The sequence below is a fragment of the Argiope bruennichi genome, chromosome 5 (assembly GCF_947563725.1).
Source record: "Argiope bruennichi chromosome 5, qqArgBrue1.1, whole genome shotgun sequence".
Taxonomy (NCBI): domain Eukaryota; kingdom Metazoa; phylum Arthropoda; class Arachnida; order Araneae; family Araneidae; genus Argiope; species Argiope bruennichi.
In genome coordinates, this window is record NC_079155.1 from 128,509,183 (window position 1) to 128,535,439 (window position 26,257).

Below are 26,257 nucleotides of genomic sequence, written 5' to 3' on the forward strand. Positions count from 1 at the left end.
ATATTTCATATATAAGAAAGTAAAAAAAGAATGTTTTAATAATACAACATTCTCATATTTTACAAAAAGTTTCCAGCTAACTATTTTAGTTAATATGACACGAAACAGATTATCCGCAAAAATTGTCCAACCACTTTTAAATTGCAGCAAGAGGTTCTTTTGAATAATAAATTCTTCAAAATAAATGACATTAAGATTATGACATTTAAGATGATTTAGAGATGCTTAAAAATAATTAAGTACTTAAATGGAAATAATTTAAAACCTTCATTTACATAAAATACAGAAATAGTTATGAGAAATCTGTAAGACCATAAGAAAAATTTCTAATTTAAAAATGTAATTCACAATCTCAAAATATTCTATATTTTGATAATGTTTCTGAATTCATTGCTTTAGGTTAAATTTCAAACCAGCATTAAAGTTAAAAAAAATACTTATAAAATTACCTTAAAAATATGCACGTAACATTTGTAAGGGTCTGTCATCCACATTCCATTGACTTCTACAAATGTGAAACATGGAATTTCGCCATTATTCTTCTCTTTTTCTAAATTTCGGATCACTTCATGGACAGTTGCAGTTTTACCTGTGCCAGGAACTCCAGATATGTACATACATCTGAAGCAAAATCACCTTGTTAATTATTTAAAAAACTTTTTCATAAGGATATAATTGTTCAAAATAAGTACAAATCTGAGCACTCTCTTAATCTCAAAATATGGTATTTAAAAATACATTAAAAATTAATTAATAAATTAAATAATTTTATAAGCTGTAACTCTGCATATATCTGATACTAATTGTTAAATAAAATATTTCCGTAAACAAATATTTTGTTTCAGGTAGATTCAGGATTGCCCCTCAAATCTGGGGGGAAAAAAATCCATATGTTTTCCCTGTGTGCATATTCAAGATATGAGGAAATGCACAAATAGCACTCATATGCTAGTTAATATGATTTTAAGGAGCAGAAAAAGCAATGTAAGGAAGTAAAAATTTACTATTCAAAAGAGCATATTTAAAGAAGATATATATTTACATTAAAAAAATTATCTTTAGTTATTATCTAGAATTCAAAAAGATAAAATTTATGTATTAAGGGGGGATATATTACCTCTCAAGCTCTTTAACTGTTAGTGACATAAAAGTGAAATAAAACAGAAGACATTTTTATTATCATAATAAAAATCATGTAATGATTATTCAACAAAAAACATTAGAAAGCAATATCACTTTTTCATTTATTCATTTATGACAATCATGTATTTGGGCATCAATTTTGCAGATTTTTAGGCCATCAGTTTCATGGTGTTAATCCATAATAAAAAAGATATCGCATTTTTCTACTGTACACTTTTTTAGCTATTTCACTTTCAGTGAACATACACGAAAATATTATCAATATATTACTGAATGCATTAAAGAATGGATGTGAAGCAAAAAGTTTGCATGACCATAAAAATTTAGCTTTAAATGATTATTCGTTAACTAAAAATTTCAAAATCTGTCATTTTTGGACATTAAATTTGACATGTCATCTTTCCATGTATTCCTGTTAAATACCAAGTCGAAATCAATGATGACTCTTTTTAACTGTCAAGCAGTCTTGTATGTTTTCCTCTTTTAGCCTGGGTAGAAAGTGGCTGTTTTCCCATATTACTTAGGTGAATTTTCTTAGAAAACAATATGCAACAAATGGATTTAGTGGAACTTCTCCAACCCATCTGGGCAAAACCATGATTGATTTTTTTTTATCTGTCGAATTCCTATTCAATACGGATTTTGTGCAAGTTATTGGTTTAAAAAGTTTTCTTATTGACTTTGAATAAGCTCACTGTTTCTCAAATAATAAACAATTCAATAAACTTAAGTATGGTAGAAACTTCCACAGATTAAAAGTTGCCAATCCCGCTAGAGAAATGTATTCTATTCTTTCACAGAATTCCTGAAGTCTCGTACATGCTCATTAGCTGCAGTTCGGAAATCTAACAGAAAAAGAACAACAGTCTCGCAAATCGAAACTAGAAGAAAGAGGTGAGTTTCCGCATTATACAATCGAGAATGGTATTGTTTTGTTTTTGGAAGCTATAACTACAATCTTTTATTCTTGAAATCTTTAGAGATTGGCATTTTTTAGATGGGTAAAAATAACTAAGAAACTTAAAATTACCTGTATTTTCTGTTTTTATGAAATTTTTCAAATTCCCTACATTTTCCTGTGTTTTTTATAGATGATTTCTAAATTCCCTACATTTTCATGTGTTTTTTATAGATGATTTCTAAATTCCCTGTTTTTTCACGGTTGTCCCTGCTTTCCCAATGGTGTGGCAACCTTGCAAGTTAGAAATTTTGAATGAACAAATATGTATATATTATTTTGTATAAAATAAAATAACACCTGTTGTTTGTATGAAATAGATGATTTTGATGAAGGCAGTGCATATTGCAAACAATAAGAAATAGAACCAACATCTTAAAACTTTTCATACCAATAAAGCAAAACACTGTTAAAGGCTCTACCAGCATATATATATATATAAAAGAAGAAGAAGCTGTGAACAAAGCAGATCCCACTTCAAACAAAATAGCTTTATATATCAAATTATACTATTTAATATTTTATATTGCGCTGTTAAATTACTGTCAATAAACTCTTTCTACTTAAGTAATACTGCAAATTCTACGCACGATAAAAATGAACAGGAATCATTCTGAAATGCATACCACAATATTAAAGTACTAAAAGAAAATAGAATACTCACCCACCAGTCCCTAAACACAGATTATCTCTTACAAAACTGTAAATATCAGAGTATTCTTCTTCACGACAGGGAAGAGATTTTGGAACAGCAGCTGCATGAAGCCTGTGAAAGAAAAATCATGCACTAACTGAAAAACTAGACATTAAATACCTAATTATTACTAACTGACTTTTTTAAACTACATGTCAAGTAGAGGTGAAAAACCAAGAAAACTTATTAAGAAATGCTGTTTTTGATTTGTCATTTCTGAAATTTATAAGTGGCATTTATATACAAATAGAAACTGGTTTTAGAGGCATCATTCGGCATTTAGAGCATCGAAATTTCTGTGTACATAGCTGTGTTTGTCAGGCTGAATCCCCCCCCCCTCCCTTCATTCAACAACAAAGTGATGAAAAAATACTACACCATGATTTTTTGTCAAACATGTTCAATGGCCAGCAAGCCAATCATGCAATGCAGAAGATGCAATGGGAATTGACATTTACCATTGATTGGATATGAGACTAAATAATAGAATAACAGTGCAGTAGTTTTTACATTGAAGATCAAGTGTCATAGACCTTTTTATGTCTAGCATATCAGCTAGCTTCACAGGCCCATGACTAAAATAACATCATTGATAGGAAACTAACATTATACCACACATCATTTGACAATCTATTAGAGAAATCTCAAAATTCCCGAACACTCTACTTCACACAAAAATTGGATGATTCTGCATGTTAGAAGAAATTCATAGCTCAACCTACTCATTGCTTCTGTTTTATCCAACAAGCTACTGATAACAAACATTTGGATACTAGATATTTCTAGTATACTCTTATGAGAAAAAATGTTACTACCTGTAATAATTCCCTCTTTCATTAGGAGATTGGTAATATTAGACAGCTTTACGCTTCATATATTTTAATGTTGATAAGAAGAAAGAAAATTTATTTATAAAATTTTTATTGCTATAGAAAAGGAAGGAAAGACAGAGGATAAAGAAATGAGAAGAGAGTTGAGAAATTAAACATCATAAAATGACGAACTTTGAGCAATTGCACTTTTACTAAAGATATTTTCAAGCTTATAAAAGAAAAAAAAAAATATATACAAGATGATTCATTAAAATATTTATAGTTCTTTAAAGATAGTTTGACAATCAACTTAAAACTGCATAGCTGATGTAATAGTCAATTTTGTTGTACATTTTTTTTTTTTTAATTTCGGGCACAATTCCAGCAGCAATAATAATAATAATAATTAGAATTTGAATGTCTTCGGAATTATAATTTACTAATGGCATACAAAAGAATATTTTTTAAAAAGAACATTACAGTAACAAAAAAAAAAAAAAAAAATACCACCTTAATCGAGATTCCTCTAAAACATTTTGTGGTTCTTTCAGAGGTGCTTCTCTTTTTGGCATGCTGAAAAGATGTTTTCCAGGCTAAAAATAATTAAAAACAAATTAATTTCTAAAAAAGAAATACATTTAGAAAGTTACAGTTTGTATCTTTTTGATTTAGAGAAGCGTTTTAAAAACTTCAATAATAAATTTTCAATAAAAAAGTAAAAATGAAAATAATTTGGCAATTTTTTACTTTGATTGTCATCACTAATAAGTGCTTAAAATGTTTAGCACCTAATACATAATTCAGCAAAACAATAAAGTATCATGTTTATATCCAAAGAAAAAAAATGTATTTTACAATTCAGTTACCTTCAAATATGAGTTAAAAATATTAATACTTTTCTATAATTTTAGCATCAACAACACATATAAAATTTCATTTACCTGGCATGTTTTTGTATATTCACATACATATGAACAAATAATTTTATTCCTTTGTGAATTTAGTTTAAAAATAGATAATAAATTAAACAGTTTTGTTTACAGTAATTATTATTACTTGATTTTTAAATGAATATATCACGATACATTTCTTGATTTTTAAATGAATACATCACAGAAAATAATAGTTGAATCATATACAGAACCAAGGTCTTACTTAGAATTTCTAAGAATAAATTTTCATATGATAAGTTATGTGATAATGTGCCTTGTTATATTAAAGAAAATGCTTGAAAAGAGTATAATGTTTTCTAGAAACACTAATTAAATTCTCATGAGGGTTGGAACTTTAATAATGGCAACATTGATGCACTAATGTCGCCAATATCATATGCAAATTACAAACATATTTTTACCTCAGAGCGAATGTGTCTGTCCTTTTCATCATAGCATGCAATAGCACTTGAGAAGATAAAAGAAAAGTATGATAAGTATTAGCAGATTATCTAATGTAGTGTTGTCATAATTTTGAAACAGACTTAAGCTCTTGCGATTTAACTTGATTTCTAAAATAAAGGAACCATTTTGTGACAATTGCTTCAAAAATGTTACAAGATTCTTCAAGAAGTAGACCAATTAACAAAAAGGGTGTTGGTAAAGGATCATATGACTTTCAAATTGCTGGCAATGAATTATACACAACGCAGGTGACTATACTGAAGGACAGTAAAACTTAGTACTAATTATTTACATTTAATATTAGAGTATCTCCTTAATGTCAGATATAAATTAATAGATGCCACTATTTAAGTTCCAATCCACATTTTTTAAAGGGAAATAATTCTCTAATGTTTATTACATTAATTTTGTTTTTCTTAATTTAACTCTTTTTTTTTTAATTTGATTAATGGACAAAATTATGAATTAATCTTTCCATTAGCTACATTTCTCCCCATACATAAGATTATAAGACCAAATTTGAACTTTTCTAGCAAAAGACAGAATCTAATTTTGAGACAAAGAACTATTTAAATAAAAATATAGTCTTCAAAGTCAATATAGCAGAATTCACAATACAATAGTATATTTTACTTGTATAATATTATTAAATTGTCAGCAGAGAAAGAATGTAGGGGAAAGCTCACATGAAGTTTGGTTTTTCGTGTCTTTATTGACTTTTCTTTTATTGAATGTAACCATTTTTCTTCTATAGAACAGTCCGATACAGATTCTTCATCACTTGAACTCAAGTTTTCATTTGCTGAAAATGCACTACCACTATCACTGTCTTCTGAATAATTGGTTTTGACGAACTTCTTTACTGAATTTGCTATGATATTTTTGCCGTATACTTCATCAGTACTATAAAAAAAAAAAAAAAAAGTCGTAACATAAAAGGTACAATAGCACAAACATTATTAAATAAAAAATAGAAGTTATTAGTGCATTATTTGCAGTAAATAAAAAAAACTTCCAAGCAGTAAATTTAGACACACATAATCAAACATTCAAAATTTGCCAAATCAAGAAAATTCCTTGAATTTTTAAATTAATATGTTATGCTTTCATGGAAATTTATAGATTTTGCTATATTTTTCTTACAAAACTTTCCAATGCTTAAAAAACTATTTTAATGAATTTGAAATGGAAAAAAAGCAAATGACAGCAAATATTTTCGTATGAAATATAAAGAGTAACTTCAATAGATATAAATATATAAAGAGAGCCAGAAAAATTTAGAAAACCTTTGATCAAAATTATATAAATCTCATGATTAAAATTGAACCGAATTTCAATTACAAACAACTAATTAGTATATTATAATTTTGAATATGTCATTCAAAAAAAATGGCAAAAGAAAAAGAAACTTTTTACCATAGCTGAGAATAATAGTCAACTCGCTTGACTTTTCTGCCAGATCGAGTGATAGCAATTTCCTGATCATCAGAAAATTGCATTGCACTTCCAGTCATCTTTGCCATCATAGCTGTTGAAACTGTCCTTGCAGAGTTTTTGGCATCACTCACAATTATCGATTTCTGCTTAGGACAAACAATTTGTTGTCTTCCTTGCCTTTTTGACTTCTTATTTGGAGAAGGTGTGCAATTTGAATTTCCATGGCTAGTAGAGTTTGCCTGCTTCTCCTCAACAACAAATTTTAATTCCTGATTCATACTGGATGTGTAATTTGAACATGCACTTTCAATGGTTTTGCCATCAGTTGATATTAGTCTCTGATGATTATCAAAAAACTTTCGTGATTTTGCTTTCTTATTTGGAGATGATATGTTATAAGTATCAGCAACAGCTGATAATGCGCTGTTATTACCTAATCTCATAGACTTTCTTCTTGTCCCTTTTGACATATTTGGTGAAGGTGTATTTATAAAATTCTCAGTTAGAATAGAAGAGGATGATTTTGCCTTTTTCATTCTAGGTGAACTTATTTTTTTGTTGACTTCAGTATCTTTGAAGGAGCTTATTCTTTGTGGTGTATTCCGTAAAACTCGCTTTGATAGACCTACATCAGATTCACATTTTTTGGGCACATCTTTGGATAGATTAGTAATCATGGAGTCTTCATCATCAGATTCTTTTTGTGAAACCCTTAATGAATGGATTACAGGACGTTTGTCAAATGTTTCTTGACTATCAAGGAAAAGGATTCGCTTCAATGTATCAGCAACATCTTCTACAGTTTTCGCATTAGGATTGGCCACAATTATTCGCACATTTGGACTTTCTAGAAGTCTGTCATCAATTTTCCTGATGAGGACTTTTGGAAATTCAGGAGTGCCAGTAGGTATTGCAAAATATCTTTCTTTCTCAGAAACTATTAAAAGAAATAAACAATAAAAATTAGAATTACATACATTTCAATAAACAGCAATGCATGTTTTACCTACCCCCACAAACTTTATTGCTTGAAATACCATTATTGAGCAATTATAATTAAAGTTATGAAGTAAAAAAGTAGAGAGCAAAATTGACTTCCAAAGAGAAATTGTTTAGGGTGCATAGTGAGAAAATGCTGCAAAAATTTAAATACTTTTAAGCACTTTAACAAAAAAAAAAAAAAAAAAAAAAAAATCTAAGCATAGGATGTTTTATGTTTTATAATAATAAATAGTTTCTAAAGAAAATTTTTTAAAAAAAATTAATTTTAATTGTAATTTGAAAATGTAATATTTATTTCTATATTTGCACACTGTTTCCTTGTTTGAAATTTTGAAAACAAGTCGGGTTTTTTTTTGGGGGGGGGGGCCTTAATGAAAGCATGAAAATAATAATTCAAATGATAAAACTCTCTATACCAGAAAATTAAATCAATTTTTAGGAGATTAACAATAAAAAACTACAATTGTTTCCAACATTTCTTAAAATCCAAAGATTATCAATTTATTTAGATGGACATATCACTCCTGAAAATATGGATAGTTATGTATAAGCATAGCATGACCAAATATTTTGTATTTGATTTGTAATTATGCAACAACAAATAAGATTCACCATCACTGAGACAGAAAGTGTAAATGTTCTCCTACACTAATTCCTTATATTTAGTAATTTTATTTACAGTCTTATAAAGCTATGAACTAATGCATTCCGGAACAGCCATCATTATAAGAATGGCAAAACTGACGATAGAACTTATTTAGATGCGATGATCTAATTGAGTTTCTTAGATCATCTTTTTTAATAGAAAAGAATAGCAGCATTCAAAAATGGCCAGACTAAAAAAAATCTGCCTATAGTATAAACATATTACTTCTCACTTCTGAAGCTTAGTAAAGGTGGGTTCACACAAGGCCAATTGTTGTCTCTCTGCTGTTGTCCCTGTATTGTCCTTGTGTGAAGAGTTGAGACAACGTCGGCGAGACAAAGGTAAATGGTTGTCCCAATCGGACAACAGTCTGCCATTGTCCCATTACTGTCAAATTACTTTCTTGAAGTAGACGTAGCCTTCTATTGTGGAATATAGTTGGCCTCATGTGAACCCATTTTTAAATGCATAATGTTCTGAAATTTTTTTAAAAAATTGCTTTTTAACCTATGTAAAATAATTTTTACTCTAATTATTTTTTTTAAGATTACAGAAAAATGTCATTACATAGTTTACAATGAAAAACGAAAATGCTTTAACAAGTCTTATTTTTCATAAATAACAGAAGCAAATTCCTTAAAAAGTTCTGTAATTAGACATAAAATGAAATTAACAAATATAAGTTTTTCTAAATATTTTTTGAAGCCAGCATAAGGCAATAAATTACATTGCTTCAAAATTTAATTTAATAAAACTGAAATAAAGAATCTCATTCAATTAATTAAGATTTGCTGTAAGATTTGAAATTTAAATTAAATAAAGTATTTTTTAACACAATTTCAATTTAAAATAACATGATTCACTAATTTGAAGAAGCAATGGTATTCTTTAGAATTTCATTATAATAAAAATCGTTGCAAACTATGTCCAAAGCCAATTTTTCTGAAATTACCAAAACTAAAGAGAGAGGAGGAAGATGTGGACATTTAAAGAACACTATGAAATAAATCGTGATCATTAAAGATTTATAGATTCAAGTTAAAATCTCCTCATATGAAAATTTGCACTATCGACTAATATAATTACGTTCAACAATTAACTACAATTCAATACAGTGCAGTAAAATCCCTTGAATAGGTTGTTCAAGGGAAACAATTGCTCCAAAACAATATATTAGAGTCTGATCATATTTTAAAACCAGTTTTCAAAGCTTTTTCTACTGTAACCACTTCTTGTCGTAAAGTATATTTATATCATTTTCACTAAAAAGTCATTGCTATTAGTCTAAAGTCATTAAAAATAATTTTAAATAATAATAGAAAAAACAATTATTAACAATTTTCATGAATTCCTTTTGTCAAATTTATTTTGTTTACTACTTTTTGAACAGAAGTTGGAGAAGCTGACAGAAGTCCTATTGAGAGTTTTCTTGATCCACAGTTAAATTATTTTAATAGTACAAACAGAAATAAGACAAATTATCAAGAACAGAAATATATATATATAAAAAAAACAGCTTATGAATCTTATGAAATAAAATTATAAAAGGATTTTTACAAAATGATTTAAAAAAACGATTTAGGGGAGAAAAAAAAAAAAATCAGATAAAAATTACTTGTTCTGGTTCTTCTGGAAATTTCATTCTTTGAATCATCTTCATAAGTTGTATTACTGTTTTGAAATGATGAAGCATTCTCAACACTTTTCATTACGGGTATCAGCTTATTTCCAGAATACTTATATCGACAAAAAAATGTTGGAATTGTATCAATTTCACTGCATTCTTCAAGCAATTGACAATTCGCATCATCTGGAAGAATTTTTACCTTTAAGACAGAAAAGGAAATTGAATGCAATAATTATTAAATTTGTCTTCATAAATATAAAGAATAAAAAGATTTTTAGATGAAGGAAACATACATACTCACCTTCAAAAAATACATGCAAAAATATATAAACTGGGACTTATCCAGATAGTTACATTTTAGTAATGAACAAATTAAGCACATTCAAAAATTTATTTATCCACAATTTTCATAATATATATAAACATATCAAAATTTTACAACCCCTTTAATAACTAAGAGCAGTAATTTTAAAAAATTTACTAAAATGCCAATAATAATTCAAAATAATTACAAGCTTTTCAAGATAATTATAATTAGTTTTTAGCTGCAAATATATTGAAAAATGAAAACATAGTGCAATCCAAATATTTGTGTGACCTTCATATAGTAATATACAACCACATTTATAGTTGCAAATGTTCATTGGGACTGTAGCCCTCTCTTAAAAAATAATAAACTCTATTGTTTTCATTTTTAATCTCATATGTTTTGTTTTCAATACTTAAGAGTTTATGATAAATGAAATTGGGAAATAAATAACGAAAATTAACGAAGAAGTATGCAAGACATAGGCTGCAAAAAATAGTAATGAGGAGCATCAAAATTCAGTTACTGCATATTTCTAAGTGATATATTCTAATTTATAACTATACAAAACCTCCAATACCATTTCAAATCATTCTGGACATAAATAAGATACACATACACACATAAACATGCACTTTCAAACAATTTAATTAGCAAAGAAAAAGAAAATAGGAACAAAAAATTAATCCTAAAAAAATAAATTTGTGCTTCATTGCAATTAGGGATTGCAATACCGGTATTTTGAGCAATTTGTACAATTTTGTAATACCAGTATTCACAAGTTTAAATACCATTTTTTCGGTATTTACTAGAAATTTTTAAAATTGTCTCCACTATATGTTCAGGGATCGCTAACATAGCAAAATAATATACGTTTCTGTTTTTATGTCTAACGGGCGAAATTAATCAGACTGTGAATGCAAAGTTGTATCATACAATCAAGAGAAGTGATAAAATACTGTTTGACAATAGATTGTAAAACCCTCCGAGCTTTAGCACATGCGTTAGAATGGGTTTAATTCAACAAAATAGGGGTGAGAGGAAGGATGAAAGGAGATGTTTACATTTAACAATGAAGACTCATGGTTTTATGAGATGTAAACATTACAGATAATTAGTAATACAGAAGGAAAAAGGTACTAATGTACAGTAAAACATTTCAGAGCAACATTTATTTAATATAAGGGACATAAACAGTAAATTATAAAGAATAAATAAAAAATTTCTGTTCTTAAAATTTTGTAATAATTTTTTTACAAAATAATAATGATCTTTTTATATTAAAATATTTCGTTTTTTATATGTTATTAAATTTTTTCAGGAATATTTTAATTCCCCATTTTCTGCTTTTTGGTCACAATATTTAATGATATTATGCAAAATTTTCTGCATACTATTCCTGAAAGAAACTTCTACTAAATTACTATCTGCCAGAGGTTTTAAAAATCTACCAAAATCGATAAACACTATAAGAAGAACTGTTATAAACTACAGTAACAGTGTTCGCAATTCTTTGAAACACGAGCTAATACAGTTAAAAGTAAATGGTGAAAAATTTAGTCTTACGTTTGATGGATGAACAAGTGTAAGAAATAGATGCTATTTAAATATAAATATTCATTCAGAAATTTTTTTTGAGAATATAGGACTTACACATGTCTCAAGAATTATGTCAGCCGAAAAATGTGTGGAAGTGATTAAATCTAAATTAGCGAAACATGAATTATCCCTGAAAGAAGATATTGTATCCATAACAACTGATGAAGCAACAATTTTGAAAAAAATTGGAAAGTTGATTGATGCAAATCAGCAATTGTGCTATGCTCATGGAATTCTATTAGAAGTAATAGATGTATTATACCAAAAAAATAAAGAACAGAAGAATCCAAATACTGTGGATATAGAAGCTTCGGATTCCGACTTTGAAGAGAGTGAAAGTGATATGGACAATGAAGATAATGAAAATGTAATTTGTGAAGAAGATATTGCTAATGAGAATGAAATATTTACATATCAAGAATTGCTTCCTATAATTTATAAAGTTCAAAAAATTATTAAGATATTTAAATGTTTCCTTATAAAAAAGGATATATTACTAAAATATATACTAACTGAAAATAAAACAGAATATATGTTAATATTAGATTCTAAAACACGTTGGAACAGTTTACTCCTAATGATGGAATATGAAGCTGAGAAATCCAATCCAAAAAGCAATAATCGACTTAATCCAGCAAATTAATTTTTCAGATAGTGAATTCAACTTAATATCCACAACTGTATTAGCTCTACTTCCAATAAAACTGCCATTGAGGCATTATGTCGGGGCGATTCTAATTTCTTAACAGCTAATCCAACAATAAATTTCATGTTGCAGTCACTGAAAGAACAGTGCACATAACTATCTGAAGAATTATATATTACATTGAAAAGTCGCACAGAAGAAAGGCATACCAAAATAGAAAATGCCTTATGGTATTTACATAATTATAATGATTTTAAAAATGAAAATGAAAAAGAAGAAAAGATATTAACCAATTCAAATCTGATCAAATTTATAGTAAATTTTCTTAAAATTTTTTACTTACAAACCTATCAACATTCAGAAGAATACGGTACAGTTATCAAAGATTATGATGACACCAATGTCGATAGTGAAAAGGAATTGTCTCTTGAACAAAAATTAGAATTAGTGATAAATAAAAAAAATTCAACGAACCAAATTACAATACAGAAATAAGCTATATCAAAACCATTCAACAAGAAATTGATTTATTTGAAGATGAGGGATTTAGAAATAAATACTTGGAAAAAGTATATTAATCATTGCTAACAGTACCACCAACTAGCATAGATGCCGAAAGAGCGTTTTTGACAGCTGATAATTTTTGCACAAAATGATGTTCCAGGCTTAATGACAGTACAATTGATGCACTATGTATTTATAGATCACATTTCATAAATTTGTAATAGTACCACAGACTGAATAGTGATATTTACACTTTTTTGTGATTTAAATAAATAAAATGTTCTTTTATTTGTGTGTGTGATTCTTTATATACTGTAACTGGCAAATAAAACAAAGAAACAACCTGTGTTTTCTTTCTTTTTCTAAAATTTCTACTACTGGTATTAAAACTGGTATCCCGGTATTAAGAACTAAAAAATACCAAATACTGGTATTGAACTTTTGGACCGATATTGCAATTCTATACAATTGGTGACCTTTCAGTTTTTTTTTTATCATTTCTTTTTAAAGTTACGCTTTAATTTGAAGGAGTGGATATTTCATTCCTAATTGCTGCTCCATTTATTACTTTCTCGTATACAAAAAGAAATCACTGCCAAAAAATTTGATAGCACAGTTTTGAAGAATTTCCAGGTCAGAATTTTAATCAGAAAAACAGATTTTTGAATAGATGCCTGTTGCTTTGTAACTACGTGAACTAAAAAATACTTTGATTTAGAATAATGGAATTCTATATATGGTCTTTATATTAGTTTTGTCGATTTCTATATCAAATTTTGAATGAAATCAATTTTTAGAGGTCTGTTTGTCTGGTTGTCAGAACATAAGTCGCATAACGTAGGAAGAAGTTATGGGTACGGTTTTAGGGCATAGATCTAATTTAGGACAAGTTGAGCCATTCACAAAGTGATTCTTAATGATCCAGACTTACACCGATGTAAATTGATTAGAGAACTATTGTCCAAATGTCAAAAGATAAAAGGCTCTGTGACTTAGCATGTTTGGGACAATGATAAAAGAATCCAAAATTTTAAATGTTGTAAAAAAAAAAAAAAAGGCTTGAAAAATTCTGAAAGTTCCTAAACAACCAAGTCTTGCAGTTTTAAATAGATCAATGAAAGTGAGACAATCAATTAGGAGTAAAATTGCAACATTAGGTCAGAATATGGGTAATAGAATAGACAAGCAACAATTCAGAGAAGTGACATCTCATTTTCCAAAAAAACAAACGTTTCTGTGTGTCCTATGACAAGACAAATTAATCTTAGATTCATGCATCAGCTTGGCAAAATTGATCACATATTTACAATTGGTTGAATGGCATGCAGTTTGTTGTTAGTTTGTCCTAAACCTATAACCATTTCCCCTCCCCCCCATAGGCATATCAATTGATGTACTTTAAAGCATCACAAAATGGAACACGGAATAGGAGAAATATTGAAGCTAATTTTAATGCCTAGTCTGCAGTTTCATTGCCTTGGATTTCTATAGAGCTGATTACTCCAAAAAATATTATATCAAAATATTTGTTTATTAGTAATGATAGATGTTCCATGATTTCTATAATAATGGAACAAGAACAATAAAAACATTGTAATTATTGCAAAACATTTATGTTGTCATGAATATTCAAAATTTATGACAGATGACTCCATAGTGCATCCGCAGTTATTTCTAGCATACAGTGTTGGGAAAATATGCATGCAAGAGATATTCTTAATCATGTCAAAATCTACATGATGAAACCTCATGATGTTTTTTATCCATCTGTAAAGACTAGTTTATAATTATTATACTGAAAATGATGAGTAAGGAACAATCGCTGAAGTAAATATGTATTATTATGATCTTTATTGAGAGCAATGAAAAGGGACTGAAATGAATGGTGTATTCCAGGAAATAAAGTAGAAATTATTAATAGTCAGTATTCTTGTACCTAAAAGTTGAGTGTTAGAAATGAGAGGTGTCATGCATTCAGAGAAGAGAGGGATGGTAATTGAATGAGCATTATAAAGTCATTCCAAAAATCAACTGCCGACAGAATTATACTGTAAAGGATATCTAGTGCAAAATAATATTGCATCGATATTTCTGGTGATGAAATCGATGACCGATGGATGATATTTTTAGCAAATTTGAGTAAGTAAGGGCCCAGGAAATGAAATCAATGAATCAAAAAATATCATTATTTTTCAGTGAAACAAAATTAAGAGCCAGTACCTTGGCTTCAATTAAAGACATAATCAAGTCAACTTATGTATTTAGTCAGCTAAAGAATGAATAAACAAATGAAAAATTAACTAATAATTAATTAGCAAAACAGAAATACCAGACACATGCCTTAAATATATATTCGTGCACAACATCAAGCCCAACCAAAAGTCTAGGCATAAATCATGGCATCATGTACACAAGAAGATACAATTTGAATGAAGGTATTGTTTGACAATGGATTCTAAAACCCTCCGTGCTTTTGCTCATGCATTGGGATGGGTTTAATTCGTCAAAATAGGGGTGAGGGGAAAGATGAAAGAAGGCGATGTTTACATTTAACAATAAAATAAACTCAGATTACTAGCAGACTGAATTAAAATAATATGGTCAGAAACGACATGATATTCACATACACATGGAAAAATTTGAATAAAAAAAGTATCTAATAGGGCAAAAATCAAGGTCAAAGAATGACGAGTTCCGAAAATGTGCTCATCCTTCCGCGTCTCTCCCCTTAATGAGATAGAATCGTTGAAAAGTGGTAATAAAATACTGAAAGGAATAGATAGAATCTTAATTTCCAACAAGTGGCCATCTCATGCAAATAATTTCCTTATATTTTATATATATACTAAAGAAATACATTTTTTTACAACTAATGTAAAAATGTGCAATAACATGCAAGAAGATCAAAATTTACAAGATCTCATTACAACTTACCAATTAAAAAGCACTAAAAATCTGGCTACACAAATTATTTATTGCATCTTTAGATAACAGGTTAGAAAATATATCAGCCCTATTATTTTTAATATTGATATATTATACATCTAGAGAGACCTTTTCGACTAAGTTTCTTGAAATGCGAAAACATATCAATATGCTTTGTCCTTTGATTTCCAACAGATGAATACGGAAAATTTATTGCAGCTTAGTCATCACAATATTGTAAAGGTAGTTCTGAAAATTCAACATTTAAATCTTTACACTCATTTCTTACATTTTTAATCCAAACAGTCTCCTTTGTAACCTTAGCTAATAATACACATTCTATCTCGTAATAGACAGAATAACACATTTATGTCTGGAATGCTTTAAAGTTAACTGGTTGTTGCTCAGCAGGTTTTAATGCCTATAACTGTAGAATTATTACAGGTTAAGCTAACCACTTTGGAAAATATTTTACTAATAATATTGGCAATATCTGCTGATGGTGGATAGTTGGAACCATCAGTTTTTAATATCAGCAAAATAAATACTTGATATACAGTATTAGCAGCTTTTACTTTTTCCCCCATAAATATTTATTATATGTAGTAGATTTAGTGAGACACGCACTAAATCCCATATTCTGTTTTGCTTCAAACTTTACAAGAAAATGCCAATGAATACTTAAAAGCAGCAAGATTTTTTTGTGGTTAAATGTTTTCTAAAAATATCCAATTGTATATTTTGAACCTTCTTTGCTTGATGACAGGCATCAATCCATCAAGGCTTAGGAAGCTCATGAGATTTTTTAGAAATCTTTGGAATCACAACATCAGGTGCATGAAGTATTGTCTCAGTAACCTGTAAGGCTTCAAAGATTCCTAAGAATCAACCACTGCATCAATGATTGTTACTACTTTACTTAAAACAGCTCCAGCCCTTTGGAATAAATAGACGGATAGATGTCTTATCTTACTTATCTCTTAATCAATACTTACCTCTTAACATATCAGCAAGGATAATGGAAATAAGAAAGTTTTCAGTTTTGTAAAGATCATAATCAGATAAATTTAAGTGGCAACAGAGTTTGAAAACCTATTGGCAAGGCCTAAAGATTGAAATGTATGAGTAGGTTCACGAAAATATGTCTTTTCATCATTATTTAACAGGGCAGAGATAATAATCAGAAATTAATTATTCAATCTGCCTGTCACAAAGTTAGTATTATCATATCTCCACAAGGTATTGTGTCCATTAAAAGCAACAAGCAAAATAAAAAATTCAGGAAGTTGATTTATTAATTTTTTTCTACAAAATCACATCATGCAAAGGCAAACATGCACAGCAAGTCATTATGACAGTCTTAATATTGACTTGAACAGCAACATCCTGCAAATTAGTGTGTAGTACAAGAGGCATGATAGGGTAAGAATTAGAAATGCAAATGCAACACATCCTGAAATGCTGATCCATTTTGACACTGGAAATATCCTATGTATATAAGCAAATAAAAAAAACAGCATCCAAACATCCAGAGGTTCAAAAGTCATCTCAGTATCAGATACTTTGATATTGGAAAATGTTTTGCTTTCCTTCATTACTTCTTAGAAAACCAAGTTAAAATAAAATCTTAATCATTCAAAGAAAATGCAAAAATATATTTAAAAAATTTCTGATCTAAAAACTAACTATTTTCAGTATGAAATATATAATATTATATAATCCTGAGAGTAAAAAGCAAATTTTTCTCTGTGAAGTTTGGGCTAGAATTTGACAGCTTCAGTTAATAGATTATCTCCAAGATTTGCAACTTCTTTCCTAATTTCTTTTCCCCTCCTTACTTGCTTTCTTTAGATCCTTATTACTAAGATTTGATTACACTTTTATAAGGCTCAATAGAAATCCATCTGCTTTAAAAGTCACTTATTCAATTAACAAAATCACGAGGAACTTATATTGTATGTTCATTATTTATTTGTTTGGCATGCAGCAAACTTTATGCCTGACTTTGAAATTAAAAAACTTGTCTAAATAAAGATTAAGTTATTTATCATTCAATAAAAAAGTTTTTCACAATACTAATTATTTCTGAGTTTTGAGTCATCAATGGTTTACAATCTACAGTTTAAGCCATATGTTTTAAATTAAATAATTTTTAATAATAAAACAAAGGCTTGCCTGAGAACATACATAAATGAGAAAAGAAAATTAAAATTAATAGACATAATGGTATATACTTACAACACACTTATTAAAGATGGTATCTGCATCAATGTCATTTGACCAATTAGGCCGATTTTCTTCAAAAACTTCCCATTCGTAAAATTTGTCAATCTTTTTCTGAGTATAAATAGGAAGTTCTGATAGACGTGAATACCACTGAACTATTGCTCGATGAGGTTCAACAGGATGATCTGCAATTTTTAAAAAAATACATAAATAAATCTAATAACAAATTCAATAACAAAAAATAATTATACCCTGCAAAACTCAATTTTTATACAAAAATACTTTCTAAGACATGAAAAGGACTTGCTTATCATTAAAGAACAATGTAATTTTTACAGACAAACAATGATATCAAGAAAATTTATGAAGAATGTTATTTCTTTATTCCAGAAAAATATCCATTATTTAAAAAAAATTTCATGTAAAGTTTAGACAAAGTGATAAGTTGATAAACTAATTTAAATAAATTCTATTTAGTGATGTAAAATAACAAGAATAGAATTTAGTGATGTAAAATAACAATATTTATTTTTAAGATAAATAATCATTAATTTTCAATTTATTATTCATATATAAAATATCTATTAGTGTGTAATTATGTATATAAACTAGTTGCATTTGGCAATCAGTTGGTTTGTTAGGATTAACAATTGCTAAAAATTTTAATTTTTTTCTGTAATTAAAATTTTATTAATAATTTCAGACAAAATTTTATTATATTTCAAATTTGACAAATATATAGCTCATATTTTTTTAGAAGGCTGTTCTTGTCAGCCAGGTAGTTACAGAAATGGTGTGCAGTTGGCAATTCAATATATATGATGGAACATATTTAACAAGTGAAGGATTGTATCGTGATCGGTGATGGCCATTAGACTCAACCATAGCTCCCACCAATGCTGCTGCAGTGATTTAGATTTATTCTAATGTATTCGGATGAGCATTTTGTGGTTATTCTTACAATTATATCAGAGGTAAGAGCAACAGAATTTTAATCAGCATGAAAACAGCATTCTTTAATTGATTAAAATATCTCCAAAGTGCAAATTTCTGCCCTTTAAAATATATATGTGAAGTGTTTGATCACTTTACTTAACTACAGACTGTCAACCCATTACCATAGAACTAAGCCATATAAACAGGGATTATTGGGACTGGAGCATTTGGTTGATGTAGGTCAAACAGTCTGGCATATAGATCACCACAATGCACATTTATCTTTACAATTAATAGAGATCAGTCGCCAAAGGCAACTAGCTGGCTTACTGGTTATATTTTTTATATATGATTTCAGATAATTGGTGTGTAATGCGATATTGCCAAATTTATAATATAAAGAGTAAAAGAGCAGTACAAAAAAAAAACAAAAAAAAAAACATATGAACCTTTTACAATATCCTTATTAAATAAAAATTTAAAAAAATTTGATAAGAAAAAACAAATGTCAATTCAAGCATTTCACAATAATAATACCAGTCCTTTTTTTTAACTACAATGAGTAATAATGCATTTGTCGACTTTTGAATTTTAAGCTAAATTAAACAAAAGAAAAACATTTGGATGGAATTTTTAAAATGAAACAAACCTGATAATGGAAACTACATGAAAGATGCAATTATTTAAAATTATGTTTGAATTCTTGTGCTGCAATTTAAACACAAATCTTAATCAGATTCAGATCTTTGAATTGTCAGCACAAATTACATAATTGTCTATTTTATGCAGTCTTCTGCTTCAACTGCAAGTAACTGAAAAATTTCTTTTTTTTTTTTTCTTTTCTTTATTAAATCTAATTGTTGTTTCCTTAATTTTATTTCATCAAAGCACAGAAACTGTTTATTATACGATATTTTTAGGACTTAACTACAATTTCAAATGTAAAATAGTTCCTTTTCTTTCTTTAAAAAAAATTATGAATTCAACCTGCAGCAATTAAAAGTTGTTTTAATTACAGAAGGTGTGTTTAAAACATGCAAAGTTATTTCAACTATAATACCAGCAACATACGAATTCCTCTACAATAATTACGAATTCGTGCACTCTAGTCCTTTATTTAAAAACTTTTTTTCCCCTCAATTACAATACTTTTCTCTGCAATGAATAAAATTCTGACTTCAGCTAAATATTGTTCTGCTTTATTTGTTGATCAACTTCATAAATGAAAAGTATGAACAGCTAAGATGGTGTCAGATAACCTCTTTACTCCAGGTCTAAAAGAAAACTCAGAAGCTTATGTTGTGAGGAGTGGGACAGATTTCAATTGTTTTTTAATTCACTAGTTTAGTGAATTAATGAGTGTAGTTTATAAAAATCTAACAACGTGTTCTTTAATTTATTTTTTAAAAAATACTACAACAGCAAACTACAAACAAGTAGCTTTTATTTGCATAGTTAAAAACAAACATTTTTGTCCTACACCTCCCTTATATGAGGACTCCTTATAGACCCATATAAAGGAGGAATGGGATAAGGGTTTGAGAAAATTAAAATTAATAAATATTGTATTTTGATTTCTTTTCATTCCATGATTTATGGTTTTGGAATGTCAAACAAAAGTTGATTTTGAAATCTTCATCGGTGCTGCCACATCTTGAAAACTTTTCTTTTACAACCACCAACTGCAATATTATTATTTAGTATATTTTTTCTTTCTAGATGCTTTTTCTTCCATATCCATGGCATTTTTATATAAAAAAATATAAAATTAGTAATTCTTATTAATTTAGAGTGACAAAAGCTTCAATAAATAACTTTCATAATTTTGTTTCATTTTCTCATTGCTTATTATTTTATTGTATCAGTAGAATGTCCCTTAACTGAAATTAAGTGGTAAACATACGTTTAGGAAGAAAAAAAAGTATGTGAAATGATGCAGAATGATTTACAGTATGTATTCATATGATACAATTATTAACAAAAATAAAAAAATATGTTTAGATAAACTGGTGTTCTTAAGTCAATTTTTAAAAAAGTTAAATTTTAAGAGAGTTTTTTTTTTTGTATTTTTTTACATTATATTTATATTTTTAAATAAATAAATATATATATATATATATATATATATATATATATATATATATATATATATATATATATATTACAAAACAATAATGTATACTAACTTATATATTTTAATAAATTTAAAATCCTCAACTTAGTGTTGCATTGTAACACCCCAACTAATTTTATTAAAAAGAACAATTAAAAAAATTAAAAATTTCAATCAGTATATTTAATTATTTAAAAAAATGTATTGAAATAAATGTATTGAATATCCTCCCACTGCAAAATTTTCTTTTAAAATGCATATCACATAAAGCCTGCTACATTTAAGTTTAATTTGACTGTTAGTTTATAAACTATATCCTTGAGTTCATTATACATTTAAAATATTCTTATTTTACAAATAATAAGACTGAAAAAAATCATTGAAAAATTTTTTTTTATTTCCTTCTCAGACATAAAAGTCAAGGTTTTCTGTTTTAAACACAAATAATAATATAGCTGGTAAAAAAATTATGATCAAGCAAGGAACTATAGCTGCTCTATCTAATGGAGAAACTGGAAAATAGATTCTAATCTTTTATTTAGATATAAATGCAGCCATCCCATTCCTTCCAACTCTTCCTTATAGAGATTTTAATGATAAAGCAGAATAACAACAGGTTTCAGAGATAATCAGGAGATAAGGTTTGTGGTTTTCTTCAATCATTTGATCATTCATTTCTTGTCTTCTCCTGTTCTCCATAGTCCATCAACCAGAGAATGTTAAATAGGACAGGGAAGCAAATGATAAATGAAACAATTACAGCAGTAATTAAAATGAGAGTGATATCCTAATCACTTACTGGTACAGCAGTGATACCAGTCAGGAAGCTAAGATAAACAAAAGATTCATAAGGAAAAAAATGAAGTAAAAAAAATCTAAAACAAAAAATTTAATAAATATAAATTAGCAACTATCTAAATTACATAAGATGAATTTAATCAAATTCTATATTTTGAATTATTAGAATTTCGTATTTTTTTTTTATTCCAATGTATTTTTAAGCTGCAATTATTTCTTAATTCTTAATATCTTTACCTATTTCAAATAATTCTTTTATTTTTCCAACATAGCAATTTGAAACATCTTCTGGATCTATAGAATCATCATTTCGTATAAGGACAAAATCTCCAACTTTATAATAAATTTCACCTAGAGAAAAGGCACTAAAAAAAGGAAAATATAAATGAGAGGATTTTAATTTACAATAATATTAAAGTTTACTAAATGTTTTAAAATAAAATACCACAGCTAAATGTGAATCTTTGCTCTATTAAACCATATTCTTAATGATTAAAATCCATAAGGATAAAATAGAAAACTTCCAAGAAAGAACATAAATGAATTCATGTAAAAATAAATGCACCAATTCCCCTCAATCAAAAAAAAAAAAAAGTGAAAGCATATATACAGTTTCATTTGCATATTACAGTAACATATTAACAGAGTTGCCATTTAAATCAGGAGAAAAAATTCTCTGTACATATATTCAAGATATGAGGAAATGCACAAATAGCACTCATATGCTAGATATAATGGCATATAGTTTTAAAGAGTGGGAAAGCAAAGGAAGGAAACAACAATTTAACATTATTCAAAATAGCATATTAAAAAAAGATATATATTTATATAAAGGGAAAAAAAAAACAATTTTATCTTTAGATATTATTATCTAAAATTTAGCAAGACGAAATTTATATATTAAAGGGTTGATATGTAACATCTCGTGCTCTTTAATTACTAGTCACAAACTAGTGTGAAATAAAACAAAAGACATTTTTGTTATCATGATAAAAATCATTGTAACATTACAAAGCAATCAACAAAAAACATTACAAAGCAATTTTACTTTTTTCATTTATAACAATTCATGTATTTGAGCATCAATTTCTACAGATTTTTCAACCATCAGTTTCATGGAGCTAATCCGCGATAAATAAGATACAACATTTTTCTATGGTTCTAATGTACATTTTTTAGCTATTTACCTTTCAGTGACAGATGTGAAAGTTTTAATGATCATAAAAATTCAGGTTTAAATTATTGTTCATGAACTAAAAAGTTTGAAACTGGTTTATTTTCAAATATTAAATTTGATTTTTTCAGACTTGATCTTTCATCTTTTCCAGCATTCCTTTTAAATATTACATCTACATCAATGAAGACTCTTTTGAATCTTCCATAGATTCTTTTTTTGGCAAGACAATTAAGTGCCTGTTTTCCCATATTACTTAGGTTTATTATCTTCTTTCAATGCAAGCAGTATGCAATAAATGGATTTTTTTTGGAACTTCTCGAAACCATTCAGCAAACTCAATATGGATTTTTTATCCATTCAATTTGTATTAAATATGGATATTGAGCTGCTTATTATTTTTAAAAAATTCTCTAATCTACTTTGAATAAGCTAACAGTTTCTCAAATAATAAATAAACCATTCAATAAACTCAAGTAAAGTTGACTAAACAGTAATGTGCTGCTTCCGCAGATTGAATGTTGCTAATTCCACAAGAGAAATGTATTCTGTTCTTTCATGCAGTTGCAGATATCTTATGCATGGTATTCGAGAATATAATGGAAAAAGAACAACTATTCTGCAAATCAAAACTGGAATGATTAATATAGAAAAATAAAGTTGAGTCTCCACATTAAGCAATCAGAAAGTGAATTGTTACATTTTTAGAAGCTATGACTATGATCTTTTATTCTTGCAATCTTTAGATTGGCATTTTTTAGATGTAGAAAAAAAAAAAAAATTATTATCTGTATTTTCCCTGTTTTCATGAAAATTTTCAAATTCCCCTGCATTTTCACAGTATTTTTAGATGATTTTTAAATTCCCTGTATTTTCCAATTTTTCCTGTTCCAGTGGCATGACAACCTGTATTAAAATAGTTAATTTCCATTATCATCTTTTCAGTTTTCTCATGCAAGGTTTTAGCTGGTGTTAAAATCTCATATGATTCATTCTCTTCTGCAATGTTTACAACTTCAAATTTTTGTTATAATACTTCTCTGCATCCAGTTAACCTCTATTAAAGGTAATTTTAATACATTCTATAGTAGTGGACATACATACATAGGATTAAATCATAGGAAAAAATACCCAGTAAAAACATATGTGTGTATGACCAAGGCAATTAAGGGAATAATAGTGTTGCTAATTACTATTCACACATGTAATTATAATTATTTTAATTTAAAAGAACAAGACATAAATATCAAAACACACACACACATATATATGATGTAGTCTTATAACATACAACATAGTAGATGAGATGAAATGAAAAATAGAAGGATTTGAAAAAGGTGGATCACTAAAAAGATGCAATTAGAATACAGTGAAGATAAGCAGGACATAGGATTTACGATTCATGAAATTCCAATAACTTCGCTAGTATGAAAGATGCCAATCAACACTCATACTTATTAAGCCATACTTTTTTCTTCCCTATCACATTTAAATTTCAAAAGCTACACAAATTACTCAGTTTATCCTCTCTTTTAATGCACCATTTGTTTTAAAAAAATTATTTTTCCACGTTTATATAAAATTTTTAATTAATGGAATTATACAATTTAAATATTATCAAAGTTTAAATAAATAAATAATAAACCAATGTTTATTAAATTCAATAATAAACCAGCTGGCTATGAAAACAAACAGATTATAACTATTTCCTGAGGCAATTAATATTTGAACAACTGGCATCAAAAATAATAAAATCAGTTTATAGTAAATAATGTACATAAATAGTTTGAATCAGTTTATTACTGGAGTTCTGAAAACAATCATATTACATTCTTTTACTAAAACAATGTAGACTTAAAAGCTTCTTATTTATTAAAAAAATTATTTATTTAAAAATTATTTATTCTTATCTTCTTCAATTTTGTGAATTCAGGATAAGGAATCTAATTATAAAATAAACTTTCATTTCAAAGCAATGAAAACTGAATCATACTCTAGAAAAGAGGTAAGCATTTAGGAAACAAAAATAAAAACAATTTATCTCGAAAAACTAGTTTAAAATCAAGTAACAAAATATGCTATGATAAAAACTTCTTTGAATTATTGATAGAATAGAAAAAAAAAAATGAAAAATGTTTACTTGTAAAATATTACACGATGATATTTTCGATTATATGAAACTCTTTTCAGACCTTCCCATTCGAATTTTGTATTACATTCCATAAGACCACGCATTTTTCTAGTTTACACTCCGCTTTATATCAAAAACACCAAATGCAATTGCGCGCCCTTTACTGTTGCCAGCGAGTCTTACAACTTACATAATTAATTCATTCACTTGATTAAATGATTGAAATGGGATGAGAATGGGATTTTAAGCAACAAAGGCCGTTATCCCCTAATGCGAAAAGAGTACATTTAATAAATATTAAAAAGCTTCAGTGATTGGAGAAGGATCCGAAGATACTGCTTAATTGAAACAGCTTTTTGAATAAATGCTTTGAATGAATAACAAAAATAAAGGTCAATATTAAAGCTCCAGCTCTGTTAAATAGATTTTACCTATGAGTTGCGTATTTGGTACAAGACAAAATGATATATTCAATGTTATTTTCATGATTACAAACTTGGCAGTGAGGAAAATTGTGTAGACCAAATCTATTCAACAAACCTGGAACTATAATCATTCGGTTTAAAAGACGTGCAGTAATGTTATCCTCTCTTCTATTTTTGAGTCATAGATTAAGGGAAAATATGGTGGGAACATCGCCAAAAGATTCTTAATATTTGCGTTTTTAAAAAAATATGATCCGTTTTTTGTAGTGAAATTTCCTGATAATGAGAAATTAAATCTTCTGAAGCAATCCATGCTAGCAATGAGTGTGACTCCGTCACCATTTTTGAGAGTACGCCCGCCTTTTCATTCCAATGTATCTGTGAATAACTTTCGGAGGCATTAACTTTAATTGTAAGGCATTTTAAAGATCTGAATAGCTACCTATCAACAAAAGCAGATTTTTTCCTATAACTGAAAGTTCATTCAGAGCTTGACAAAGTGCCAAGGCTTCCGCTGTAAATATTGAATTGATGAAGAAAAGTCTATAGACGAAGGATTGCTGTCTCTATTGTATAGTGTCCTTTATGTTTCCTCTTCATCTAATTTTTATTTTCTGTACGTTTTAATTTTTGTAAGATGGCAACATAGGAGCCTAGCAACAACGGAGGTTATTATTTTGATAAAAAAAATAAACGAGTTGTGTTCTTTTTTCTTAAGTCATCGTGTCATCTAATTTTGTTCATTTAAAGAGTTAAA

General features: G+C 27.8%; 1 protein-coding gene across 1 annotated transcript in view; it reads right to left on the bottom strand.

Moving 5' to 3' along the window:
* Positions 1-25,225, bottom strand: part of LOC129969608 (origin recognition complex subunit 1-like) — a 38,179-nt gene extending 12,954 nt beyond the window's left edge. The window contains exons 1-9 of the mRNA XM_056084253.1: positions 25,085-25,225; positions 22,008-22,135; positions 17,936-18,108; positions 9,705-9,915; positions 6,421-7,378; positions 5,691-5,907; positions 4,118-4,200; positions 2,766-2,867; positions 450-621 (exon numbers count right to left, since the gene is read on the bottom strand). Coding sequence (XP_055940228.1) covers positions 450-621; positions 2,766-2,867; positions 4,118-4,200; positions 5,691-5,907; positions 6,421-7,378; positions 9,705-9,915; positions 17,936-18,108; positions 22,008-22,135; positions 25,085-25,179 — 2,139 coding nt within the window. The 5' untranslated portion in view covers positions 25,180-25,225. The remainder of the gene's footprint in view (positions 1-449; positions 622-2,765; positions 2,868-4,117; positions 4,201-5,690; positions 5,908-6,420; positions 7,379-9,704; positions 9,916-17,935; positions 18,109-22,007; positions 22,136-25,084) is intronic.
* Positions 25,226-26,257: the final 1,032 nt, after the last annotated feature.